This window comes from Pecten maximus, chromosome 6, assembly GCF_902652985.1.
Source record: "Pecten maximus chromosome 6, xPecMax1.1, whole genome shotgun sequence".
Classification (NCBI taxonomy): domain Eukaryota; kingdom Metazoa; phylum Mollusca; class Bivalvia; order Pectinida; family Pectinidae; genus Pecten; species Pecten maximus.
Genome location: NC_047020.1, coordinates 21,659,852 through 21,673,784, shown reverse-complemented (window position 1 = coordinate 21,673,784; position 13,933 = coordinate 21,659,852). Strand labels below are relative to the sequence as shown.

The 13,933-nt window shown below is 37.1% G+C and overlaps 1 protein-coding gene across 1 annotated transcript in view; it reads left to right on the top strand.

Annotated features, from left to right (window-relative positions):
* Positions 1–3,425: 3,425 nt before the first annotated feature.
* LOC117329227 (rho GTPase-activating protein 6-like) overlaps positions 3,426–13,933 on the top strand; it is a 60,257-nt gene continuing 49,749 nt past the window's right edge. The window contains exon 1 of the mRNA XM_033887062.1: positions 3,426–3,987. Within this exon, the coding sequence (XP_033742953.1) occupies positions 3,954–3,987 (34 nt within the window). The 5' untranslated portion in view covers positions 3,426–3,953. The remainder of the gene's footprint in view (positions 3,988–13,933) is intronic.

Here is a 13,933-nt window from a genome sequence, read left to right as displayed (position 1 = left end):
ACTCAGCTACAATGTATATAGCTCGTCATATAACTCAGCTACAATGTCTATAGCTCGCCATACTCAGCTACAATGTATATAGCTCGTCACATAACTCAGATACAATGTCTATAGCTCGTCATATAACTCAGATACAATGTATATAGCTCGTCATATAACTCAGCTACAATGTATATAGCTCGCCATATAACTCAGATACAATGTATATAGCTCGTCATATAACTCAGCTACAATGTATATAGCTCGCCATACTCAGCTACAATGTATATAGCTCGTCATATAACTCATCTACAATGTCTATAGCTCGCCACATAACTCAGTTACAATGTATATAGCTCGTCACATACCTCAGATACAATGTATATAGCTCGCCATATAACTCAGTTACAATGTATATAGCTCGTCATATAACTCAGCTACAATGTATATAGCTCGTCATATAACTCAGCTACAATGTATATAGCTCGTCACATAACTCAGCTACAATGTATATAGCTCGTCATATAACTCAGCTACAATGTATATAGCTCGTCATATAACTCATCTACAATGTCTATAGTTCGTCATATAACTCAGCTACAATGTATATATAGCTCGTCATATAACTCAGCTACAAAGTCTATAGCTCGTGATATAACTCAGATACAATGTATATAGCTCGCCATACTCAGCTACAATGTATATAGCTCGTCATATAACCCAGCTACAATGTATATAGCTCGTCATATAACTCGGCTACAATGTCTATAGCTCGTGATATAACTCAGCTACAATGTATATAGCTCGTCATATAACTCAGATACAATGTATATAGCTCGTCATATAACTCAGCTACAATGTATATAGCTCGTCATATAACTCAGCTACAATGTATATAGCTCGTCATATAACTCAGATACAATGTATATATAGCTCGTCATATAACTCAGATACAATGTATATAGCTCGTCATATAACTCAGCTACAATGTATATAGCTCGCCACATAATTCAGCTACAATGTATATAGCTCGTCATATAACTCAGCTACAATGTATATAGCTCGCCACATAACTCAGCTACAATGTATATAGCTCGTCATATAACTCAGCTACAATGTATATATAGCTCGTCATATAACTCAGCTACAATGTCTATAGCTCGTAATATAACTCAAATACAATGTATATAGCTCGTCATATAACTAAGATACAATGTATATAGCTCGTAATATAACTCAGCTACAATGTCTATAGCTCGCCATATAACTCAGCTACAATGTCTATAGCTCGTCATATAACTCAGATACAATGTATATAGCTCGTCATATAACTCAGCTACTGTATATAGCTCGTCATATAACTCGGCTACAATGTCTATAGCTCGTGATATAACACAGATACAATGTATATAGCTCGTGATATAACTCAGCTACAATGTATATAGCTCGTCACATAACTCAGATACAATGTCTATAGCTCGTAATATACCTCAGATACAATGTATATAGCCCGTCATATACCTCAGATACAATGTATATAGCTCGCCATATAACTCAGCTACAATGTATATAACTCGTCATATAACTCAGATACAATGTATATAACTCGTCACATAACTCAGATACAATGTCTATAGCTCGTAATATAACTCAGATACAATGTATATAGCTCGTGATATAACTCAGATACAATGTCTATAGCTCGTCATATAACTCAGATACAATGTCTATAGCTCGTGATATAACTCAGCTACAATGTATATAGCTCGTCATATAACTCAGATACAATGTATATAGCTCGTCATATAACTCAGCTACAATGTATATAGCTCGTCATATAACTCAGCTACAATGTATATAGCTCGTCATATAACTCAGATACAATGTATATATAGCTCGTCATATAACTCAGATACAATGTATATAGCTCGTCATATAACTCAGCTACAATGTATATAGCTCGCCACATAATTCAGCTACAATGTATATAGCTCGTCATATAACTCAGCTACAATGTATATAGCTCGCCACATAACTCAGCTACAATGTATATAGCTCGTCATATAACTCAGCTACAATGTATATATAGCTCGTCATATAACTCAGCTACAATGTCTATAGCTCGTAATATAACTCAAATACAATGTATATAGCTCGTCATATAACTAAGATACAATGTATATAGCTCGTAATATAACTCAGCTACAATGTCTATAGCTCGCCATATAACTCAGCTACAATGTCTATAGCTCGTCATATAACTCAGATACAATGTATATAGCTCGTCATATAACTCAGCTACTGTATATAGCTCGTCATATAACTCGGCTACAATGTCTATAGCTCGTGATATAACACAGATACAATGTATATAGCTCGTGATATAACTCAGCTACAATGTATATAGCTCGTCACATAACTCAGATACAATGTCTATAGCTCGTAATATACCTCAGATACAATGTATATAGCCCGTCATATACCTCAGATACAATGTATATAGCTCGCCATATAACTCAGCTACAATGTATATAACTCGTCATATAACTCAGATACAATGTATATAACTCGTCACATAACTCAGATACAATGTCTATAGCTCGTAATATAACTCAGATACAATGTATATAGCTCGTGATATAACTCAGATACAATGTCTATAGCTCGTCATATAACTCAGATACAATGTATATAGCTCGTCATATAACTCAGCTACAATGTATATAGCTCGTATTATAACTCAGCTACAATGTACATAGTTCGTCATATAACTAAGCTACAATGACTACCACTTTACTCAAACGTAATCATTCTATTCTAATCTGACCTATAACAATGTTAAGTTACTGGAGTTAAATTCGCTATTCATTTCAGTCTTCAATCATTTTCAGAATAACTAAATCTATAACTGGCCTTAAATCCTGTTCAGAATAAATGTAAACCATGCCTTCAATAATATTCAGAATAAATCTATAATATGCCTAAATTCTGTTCAGAATAAATCTATAACTCGCCTTCAATCATATTCAGAGTAAATATATATAACTTATATTACTCTCGCATTTTTTTTTTAAATAATAAAGTCATAGCCATTTTTCTACAGTTTTGTAAACCGATATTTCGAAAATACTATTTATCATGCTATACCAAGGCAATTGATAATTCTAAGAATTTCAGTTTATTCTTAAAGAGACGAATCTTGTTAACAGCCATACAGATTACTTCTGTCTGTTGAAACAGACTATACTCCATGATATTAGTACCAGTCGCGTACGGCGACCCGAGCGTAACCACGCACAGCTTCCTGTAGACCAGGAACGTTAATACTTCCCTGAAACAGACTATACGGGGGTCTGCAGCAGGTAGAATTACTGCAACCTCCATATAAGTAAATAGGTGACGTCATTCCGAGGCGAACTTTCTGTTTTCCAGTATGGCGGACAGTTAGACTTAGCCGATCTATTGGATTATCGCGATCTGTTAAAGTTCGACAGAGCATCATATGTCTTCTCTTTACTGTTCTGTACAAGTTATACTCGCCAACATCAGTTGAAGTTCTTTAAGTTTCTTTCTTGAAAGTTTTGCACATTCTTTAAACACCATGGATACCGGGACATAGAGAAATGCTAACTACGAAGGGACACATACATCCCTCCCGTGTGTCGTGTGCCAGCGCCCGCGTGCCTCCCCGTTGGCACGAGGTGTACTGACCACTGGGCATGACATCAAAGGGAGGCTGTATGGACATGTGATGACGTCGGGCGTCCTCAGGCGACCAGCACGTGTATGACATCATTTGTTATGGTCGCTAGGCACACCAGAGTTTTAGCGGCAGAATGCATTTCATTGGATACTACCTGTTCTACTAGTACCGCCGTGTTATTTGGGTCTAAGACATGGACTTTCTCAGCGAATTTGTTCGTTTACTTTGCCTACAAATGTATGTGTGATGAAAAATACCAGAGCTGGCCTCGATGGGACAGAAGCGACCCCGGCCCTGTGAGGAAAGTAAGTATGCGCCCCTCCACACACATTACAAGTGTTGTTGTTTAGCGTACCTACTCGTTTGATGTAGCTCGCGTGTGCGATACCACATGATAGGGCCGCTGGCTGTGTAAAGCACGTCCCTATATCCCTCTCCTGTGGAATGCGTTACAAGTGCTTTCATATTTCTTCCCGTTCACGATAAAGAGTATTCTAGATATGTATACTTTTGAACTAGAGTAGAATGTCTCTAGTTAAAATGGAGCGGCTTATCTGCTTTCTAAAATTCTAAACCTAATTTCCATACCCCAACCGTGAAGGGTACGGGTCAGGGATATTTATAGTAACTTTGGAAAAGCATGTTACGTTTTGGAATGGATTCCAGCTTTCTAGACCTTTTGATATATATATACACTACAGTTTTTGCTTGTTAACTAGATTTACTTTTTTATGCATTGACCGTTTGTTATTGTACCGTTACTATGGCAACGGAGTATTCTCTTTCAAGGAGTTTTACCCCAAACAAACAGTCATTGTTTACTCGCTAAGACAACGTGTGTACGTGCTGTAAAGATTGTTTTCCTGTAAACAACAACAATACACCATATAAAACAAAATCAAATTTAACAGTCTTATCCCACATCATCAAGCTTCACCATACTGAACAACACAGAATCTAAGCGACGTCTGGTGGCATGTATTCCCTGGAATGGCACAGCTGGCGGCCGTGACGTGACATCTGACAGAGGAGATACCGGCTACAATCACGGCATTCACGATTGAGGATCTGGACCGACATGCCTTCACGATACCACACTACTCGTGATAACGACAAACTATTTTGTTTGAATGCGCATGACAAGGACAATAATATGTCATCATATATATAACACTTGAATTCAGGTTTTGAGAGATGACAATAATTGGGTCATCTTATTGTAAGAAAATTAAAGAATTGGTCGAAATCACACGACGAGGGCAAATTTATTCAAAGCAACGGTCACGTGCGTTTGGTTAGGGAAGACTCTTATAATTCATTTGCTAAAAACTCTGAAACATCTCTTCGTTTTCCGAACCAATCTTAGTCTACAAAGATGTTAAAAATATGTTCCCATGACAGTCTACTCAAACTACAAATACATGTATGCCATACTATATATGATATGTCCACGAAATTGTTCTCGAACTACATTATTATGTAATGCCGAATACCATGCCTCCATAACGTTCTACTTAAATTACAAATATGTCATACTAAAAAGTATATTTCATTGAGTTAGTTTAACAACACAGGCGGTATATCGACATCCAAATTCGAATATGTATATCCGGTTCAAAAGGCAGAATTATTGTTTATGAACATCGGAACACGCTAAAATTTGACACGAAAATGAAAGCACTCTGTTTTGACAAAAAACGTCAGACTATCCCAATTAACGTTACCCTGCTGATTTTTGTATACATTTTGTCATAGGAATATCCAAACCAAAACGTGATGACGAATTTAGGTGTACGTTACGGATTGTCACATGATAAGTAACTTGGAGACACCATGGATAGTCGAAGGTACTTTATGTATTCTCGAAAAATCATTGGGATAGTTCACTAGTTAATTTGATATTTGAGTGGACCAATTAATTCGAAAGAAAGAAAACTATCTCAAGTATTTCTAAAATTTAAAAGTTAATAATCCGAGAACGTTCTGGACCCGTTCCTTAACTTAAGTAAATACTTCATATTTTTCACAGGAGAGCAATACAGAATCGAAGGAAACTTCCTTAAATAATAATTTCAAGTTAAGGAGTAATCTTAGGTTGATGAAACCGAGGCCTGGTCATCCATATGTACGTTGATTTTATTACGGTATGGACGTTCGAATGCACGTTATTATTAGAACGATATGGGTGTTGGAATGCACGTTAATTAAGAACGATACAGGTTCTTGTAGAGAACGATATTGGTATTAGAATGCACGTTGATTTACGTTAATTTGATAACGGTACGACGTTCGGATTTACGTTCAACATTTGAATGCAAGTTGATTTGAACACACGTGTGAAAGCGTTGTCATTATTTCATCAAGGCGTCATACTCCACGGCGTTTTCAGGCATTATGGCGTCACCCATGAGAGAGCGAGAATATCGCCATTTTAATCTGATAAAATGCTGTTTGTACGAATTTTGCAGAATGTTTTAAGTTTCGTAACCGTTATAACAATGATGAACAGAATTAATCCATTTTTTATATTTTACTACATAGAACGCATCATCAAAGCTTCTGCCTCACAGTCAATGAATGATTATTAGACTTGTATTTCATCAGTCTCATCCGAAATTGAAACTCGAAAAAAGACCTGTGCGTTGACTCGAAAACGTGATATTTCTACTGTAATTAGTAGGACATGGATTATGTAAGTGAATTAAAACTACGAGCGTCGCGAGATCGAAATCTATTCCTGGGAAAAGGCTTATTTTTCTAAACAGCATTAACATATTGTACATGCTAAGCTTGTTGTACCGTGTTTAACAGGGACTAGTGGTGTTGTACTGTATATAACAGGGACTAGTGGTATTATAATGTATATAACAGGGACTAGTGGTGTTGTACTGTTATAACAGGGACTAGTGGTGTTATACTGTAGATAACAAGGACTAGTGGTGTTATACTGTATATAACAGGTACTAGTGGTGTTGTACTGTATATAACAGGGACTAGTGGTGTTATACTGTATATAACAGGGACTAGTGGTGTTATACTGTATATAACAGGTACTAGTGGTGTAATACTGTATATAACAGGGACTAGTGGTGTTATACTGTATATAACAGGGACTAGTGGTGTTGTACTGTATATAACAGGGACTAGTGGTGTTATAATGTATATAACAGGGACTAGTGGTGTTGTACTGTTATAACAGGGACTAGTGGTGTTATACTGTAGATAACAAGGACTAGTGGTGTTATACTGTATATAACAGGTACTAGTGGTGTTGTACTGTATATAACAGGGACTAGTGGTGTTATACTGTATATAACAGGGACTAGTGGTGTTGTACTGTATATAACAGGGACTGGTGGTGTTATACTGTATATAACAGGGACTAGTGGTGTTATACTGTATATAACAGGGACTAGTGGTGTTGTACTGTATATAACAGGGACTAGTGGTGTTGTACTGTATATAACAGGGACTAGTGGTGTTGTACTGTATATAACAGGGACTAGTGGTGTTGTACTGTATATAACAGGGATTAGTGGTGTTGTACTGTATATAACAGAGACTAGTGGTGTTATACTGTATATAACATGGACTAGTGGTGTTATACTGTATATAACAGGGACTAGTGGTGTTGTACTGTACATAACAGGGACTAGTGGTGTTATACTGTATATAACAGGGACTAGTGGTGTTATACTGTATATAACAGGGACTAGTGGTGTTATACTGTATATAACAGGGACTAGTGGTGTTATACTGTATATAACAGGGACTAGTGGTGTTATACTGTATATAACGGACTAGTGGTGTTGTACTGTATATAACAGGGACTAGTGATGTAATACTGTATATAACAGGGACTAGTGGTATTTTACTGTATATAACAGGGACTAGTGGTGTTATACTGTATATAACAGAGACTAGTGGTGTTGTACTGTATATAACAGGTACTAGTGGTGTAATACTGTATATAACAGGGGATAGTGGTGTTATACTGTATATAACATGGACTAGTGGTGTTATACTGTATATAACAGGGACTAGTGGTGTTATACTGTATACAACAGAGACTAGTGGTGTTATACTGTATATAACAGGTACTAGTGGTGTAATACTGTATATTACAGGGACTAGTGGTGTTATACTGTATATAACAGGGACTAGTGGTGTTATACTGTATATAACAGAGACTAGTGGTGTTGTACTGTATATAACAGGTACTAGTGGTGTAATATTGTATATAACAGGGACTAGTGGTGTTATACTGTATATAACATGGACTAGTGGTGTTATACTGTATATAACAGGGACTAGTGGTGTTATACTGTATATAACAGGGACTAGTGGTGTTATACTGTATACAACAGAGACTAGTGGTGTTATACTGTATATAACAGGGACTAGTGGTGTAATACTGTATATAACAGGGACTAGTGGTGTTATACTGTATATAACAGGGACTAGTGGTGTTATACTGTATATAACAGGGACTAGTGGTGTTATACTGTATACAACAGAGACTAGTGGTGTTAAACTGTATATAACAGGTACTAGTGGTGTAATACTGTATATAACAGGGACTAGTGGTGTTATACTGTATATAACAGGGACTAGTGGTGTTATACTGTATATAACAGAGACTAGTGGTGTTGTACTGTATATAACAGGTACTAGTGGTGTAATACTGTATATAACAGGGACTAGTGGTGTTATACTGTATATAACATGGACTAGTGGTGTTATACTGTATATAACAGGGACTAGTGGTGTTATACTGTATATAACAGGGACTAGTGGTGTTATACTGTATACAACAGAGACTAGTGGTGTTATACTGTATCTAACAGGGACTAGTGGTGTAATACTGTATATAACAGGGACTAGTGGTGTTATACTGTATATAACAGGGACTAGTGGTGTTATACTGTATATAACAGGGACTAGTGGTGTTATACTGTATACAACAGAGACTAGTGGTGTTAAACTGTATATAACAGGTACTAGTGGTGTAATACTGTATATAACAGGGACTAGTGGTGTTATACTGTATATAACAGGGACTAGTGGTGTTATACTGTATATAACAGAGACTAGTGGTGTTGTACTGTATATAACAGGTACTAGTGGTGTAATACTGTATATAACAGGGACTAGTGGTGTTATACTGTATATAACATGGACTAGTGGTGTTATACTGTATATAACAGGGACTAGTGGTGTTATACTGTATACAACAGAGACTAGTGGTGTTATACTGTATATAACAGGTACTAGTGGTGTTATACTGTATATAACAGGGACTAGTGGAGTTATACTGTATATAACATGGACTAGTGGTGTTATACTGTATATAACAGGGACTAGTGGTGTTATACTGTATATAACAGAGACTAGTGGTGTTGTACTGTATATAACAGGTACTAGTGGTGTAATACTGTATATAACAGGGACTAGTGGTGTTTTACTGTATATAACATGGACTAGTGGTGTTATACTGTATATAACAGAGACTAGTGGTGTTGTACTGTATATAACAGGGACTAGTGGTGTTATACTGTATATAACATGGACTAGTGGTGTTATACTGTATATAACAGGGACTAGTGGTGTTATACTGTATATAACAGGGACTAGTGAAGTTATACTGTATATAACAGGGACTAGTGGTGTTATACTGTATATAACAGGGACTAATGGTGTTATACTGTATACAACAGAGACTAGTGGTGTTATACTGTATATAACAGGGACTAGTGGTGTTATACTGTATATAACAGAGACTAGTGGTGTTATACTGTATATAACAGGGACTAGTGGTGTAATACTGTATTTAACAGGGACTAGTGGTGTTATACTGTATATAACAGGTACTAGTGGTGTAATACTGTATATAACAGGGACTAGTGGTGTTATACTGTATATAACAGGGACTAGTGAAGTTATACTGTATATAACAGGGACTAGTGGTGTTATACTGTATATAACAGGTACTAGTGGTGTAATACTGTATATAACCGGGACTAGTGGTGTTATACTGTATATAACAGGGACTAGTGGTGTTATACTGTATATAACAGAGACTAGTGGTGTTGTACTGTATATAACAGGTACTAGTGGTGTAATACTGTATATAACAGGGACTAGTGGTGTTATACTGTATACAACAGAGACTAGTGGTGTGATACTGTATATAACAGGTACTAGTGGTGTAATACTGTATATAACAGGGACTAGTGGTGTTATACTGTATATAACAGGGACTAGTGGTGTTATACTGTATATAACAGGGACTAGTGGTGTTATACTGTATACAACAGAGACTAGTGGTGTGATACTGTATATAACAGGTACTAGTGGTGTAATACTGTATATAACAGGGACTAGTGGTGTTATACTGTATATAACAGGGACTAGTGGTGATATACGCCCCCCCCCCCCCCCCCCCCCCCCCCCCCCCGGATCCGCTAGTGGCTCCTATAGAAGAATTGACCACGTCACTACCAACTCTGTGTGAATACCCGCTGTGATTGACAACCATAGTTAATGCAAGACGGAAATTGTTTATTGTGGATATATCAATGAATTGAAAACGTAAAATGTATTTAACAAAAATGTTGAGTTGTTTCTTTTAATTTTGTAAACAATACTGGTGTCATTACGTAGATTCACTGGAACTTTATTATCTTAGCAACCACGACTGCCGTAGTTACCAACGTCGCAACACATAACGACTTTTATTTTCTTTTTTCTTTGCACGGTATTTCAACGAATTGTTTTATTTTTAAAAAACATATGCATTGAACAGTGTTTTATTGCGTTTACGATGGTATGAACGCAATGGAATACACACATATTCTATATATAGCGCGTTAATGTCTGTATCCCATTGCGTTCATACGACCGTAAACGCCATAAAAACACCCTTCAATCCCTATTTGAAGAAATGATGTTAGTTGCAACATTCCTCTGTTTTATAAATTCTATACCAACATAACTGATAAGGTTGTGTGTATTCAAAAGAGATTGTAGATGCTTAAATGGTTTTTTTTGTTTTGTTTTTTAAATGATGATGTTTGATGCTGTCAATGGCGGTACGCAGAGACGTAGACATATAATCAGCTCCCTGATGTGGGGGATCATGGACGATTTGTTCATCGGCAATAGCATTTCTTTTTAGTGCAATAACCCGCATTCTCATTGGTAACTACAAATTAAGAATTGAGTTAAGGGACCAAGAAATTCCCAGCATGTCTGCTATGTTAGAAGACAATAGATATGATAATCATAAACATGAAATTCTCTGCACGTCTCGCATGTGTCAAGATAATGGATATGATGATCACGTGATTATTTGAACGTCCCCCATGGCAGGCTGTCAGTATACCCCTTGTTACCATTCATCCACCCCGACACTTGGCACGTGTATTACCTGTCGTATTTCTCCTGACATATTGAATTCTAACTATTTATATAGACTCTAGGGCATACCTTACAGTCCACGTTTAGGGAGAGTTTTGCGCGCGGGATATTAATGCTGCATCTCCTCAGCGTTTGATTCCTATCGGCGTACCAATGACCTCCACAACAAGGAAGTTAGCAAGATACATGTAACAAACACATGCGTTTCTATGGTAACGAAGGTAGAGAGTCACGGCCTAGAAGTCAGTACATAACTGTTCACGTGCACAAGGCGCTAGACGTTTTATTTATATATCCTTCAGGACACGCGCAATATAACTTGATCCGGCCAAACATTTAGTTTGACCCGTAGAGTCGTCATTGGGAACGAGATTTGAAAAGAAATATTTTGGAATTTTAATTGAGACACATATGTTGGCCAAGTTACGCACATGTCTGATTTAGTGATCCAAGATGGCGCCGACAGATAGTTGAGCAAGCTCTATGTAGGAGGTAGTTATGTGTTGTTTATGTCTCTCTCAAAAGGAGCATTGCGTCACCAAGGAATTCGAATCCCTTTTGGAATGACTGTCTAAAGTGCAATTATACGTGTTGTATATTATTAGAGCACTTTAGATGAACAGCGATTTGCAGTGGTAAAAACGAGTTCTCGATGATTTTTAACAATACTTCAACATCATAGTTCAGATACTGATGGTCTTGTATGTTTTTAATTAAAGAACTAAAACACGGAACTAAACATAGGAAGTATGTGTCAATCTAACGTCATTTTAATAAGGATAAAATCATCCCGATGAGCTGTAAGCTTTACATGGACCGCGAGACTTGCCTGTATGTACAAGGGCCGCCCGTAAATGATCTTATGCACAGATACTTGTAAACAACATTAACTTATCAATTAATCTAGTTAGGTGTGTAAATAGGACGGAAAGTGATTTGTTTCTTTACAAAAAAAAAAGTTAACTTGCGCAGTGGATTCATGCTCTGTACAGTTCTCAAGTGTTTTTGTCATTATTCGTGTGATTCATTTCTCAGTTGAACTTTCTTTATATCTATATAACTACCAACTCCATACTTCCTGGTTTTGTCTGTCATGGTACTGCGATATCCCCATGTCTTTGTCATGTTAATTTTGATACAACACCCTCACGTGTAGTTTTTGTCCTTGTTGGTACTATAATATCACATTCTGGTCCACATGGAACTACCGTAACTCCTATGTGGGTCAGTTGTATGTAAGGCGACTCTTTAACCTGTATGACTGATGTCAGTTGTATGTAAGGCGACTCTTTAACCTGTATGACTGATGTCAGTTGTATGTAAGGCGACTCTTTAACCTGTATGACTGATGTCAGTTGTATGTAAGGCGACTCTTTAACATGTATTACTGATGTCAGTTGTATTTAATGCGGCTCTTTAACATATATGACTGATGTCAGTTGCATGTAAGGCGAATCTTTAACATGTATGACTGATGTCAGTTGTATGTAAGGCGACTCTTTAACCTATATGACTGATGTCAGTTGTATGTAAGGCGACTCTTTAACCTGTATGACTGATGTCAGTTGTATGTAAGGCGACTCTTTAACCTGTATGACTGATGTCAGTTGTATTTAAGGCGACTTTTTAACATGTATGACTGATGTCAGTTGTATTTAAGGCGACTCTTTAACCTGTTTGACTGACTCAGTTGTATGTAAGGCGACTCTTTAACCTGTATGACTGATGTCAGTTGTATGTAAATCGACTCTTTAACATGTATGACTGATGTCAGTTGTATGTAAGGCGACTCTTTAACCTGTATGACTGATGTCAGTTGTATGTAAGGCGACTCTTTAACCTGTATGACTGATGTCAGTTGTATGTAAGGCGACTCTTTAACCTGTATGACTGATGTCAATTGTATTTAAGGCGACTCTTTAACCTGTATGACTGATGACAGTTGGTAAGTCGGTTCTTTAACCTGTATATCTGGTATCATTTTGATATAAGTCTGGTTCTTAGATGTATGTCTGACCATTTAGTGGCTTCCTGCATACCCTAGAGAAATGACCATGGTTTAAATACATTTGGATGACCTCGGAAGCTATGTCTGTTAATGACTAACACCTGTTTCTGACTTCCGAATGTAAACATTCCCGCATACCGTCACCATTTTCCCCTCACTAATCCGTTCCTCTAAACAATAGTTTCTTTACCAAAAATACTTTGCCGATTCTATGTTCCATAAATAAACGTAAAAACTGGAACAGACAAATTGGCTGACGTCACCAAACCAGACTCTGTACCCCGGAATAATGTGCCGATTGTGTACTGGAGAAAGCATTAGGCTCTTGGTGGCGTACGGACTAACGTTGGGCCGCTTCATTAGAGCCGCTTTGTTCTTTGTATCCGCCTTAGACCCAGTTGAAGAAATGATTATCTAGGATACCAGGAATATACTTTCAAGTGTATCGAGAGTGCAGACAATAAAACAAGAACTGATTGGGCAGGATACAGAGGCTAGAGATACATGGTAGAGATTGGGGGTTATTGGCGGCCTCAAATACACACTATCTCAATGTAGACGAAGGTGAGAGATACAAGTACGCGATAGAACCAGGCGAGAGTTTGGTGAGGGCGTTTAATGTTCACAATATTCGAAATGGCCTCTGGGTGATAAACAAAATCACAAACTCGTTTCCATTTGATAAAATGATATCCTAATATTAGTTTTCTATAGACATAAGGGTAAGAGTTCGAACAGAGACATTTATATGTGAGCTATAAATCCATGAGTTCGTCTGGTTTATCGTCTCAAAGAACAGCTGAGCTCAATGAGCCGATATATCC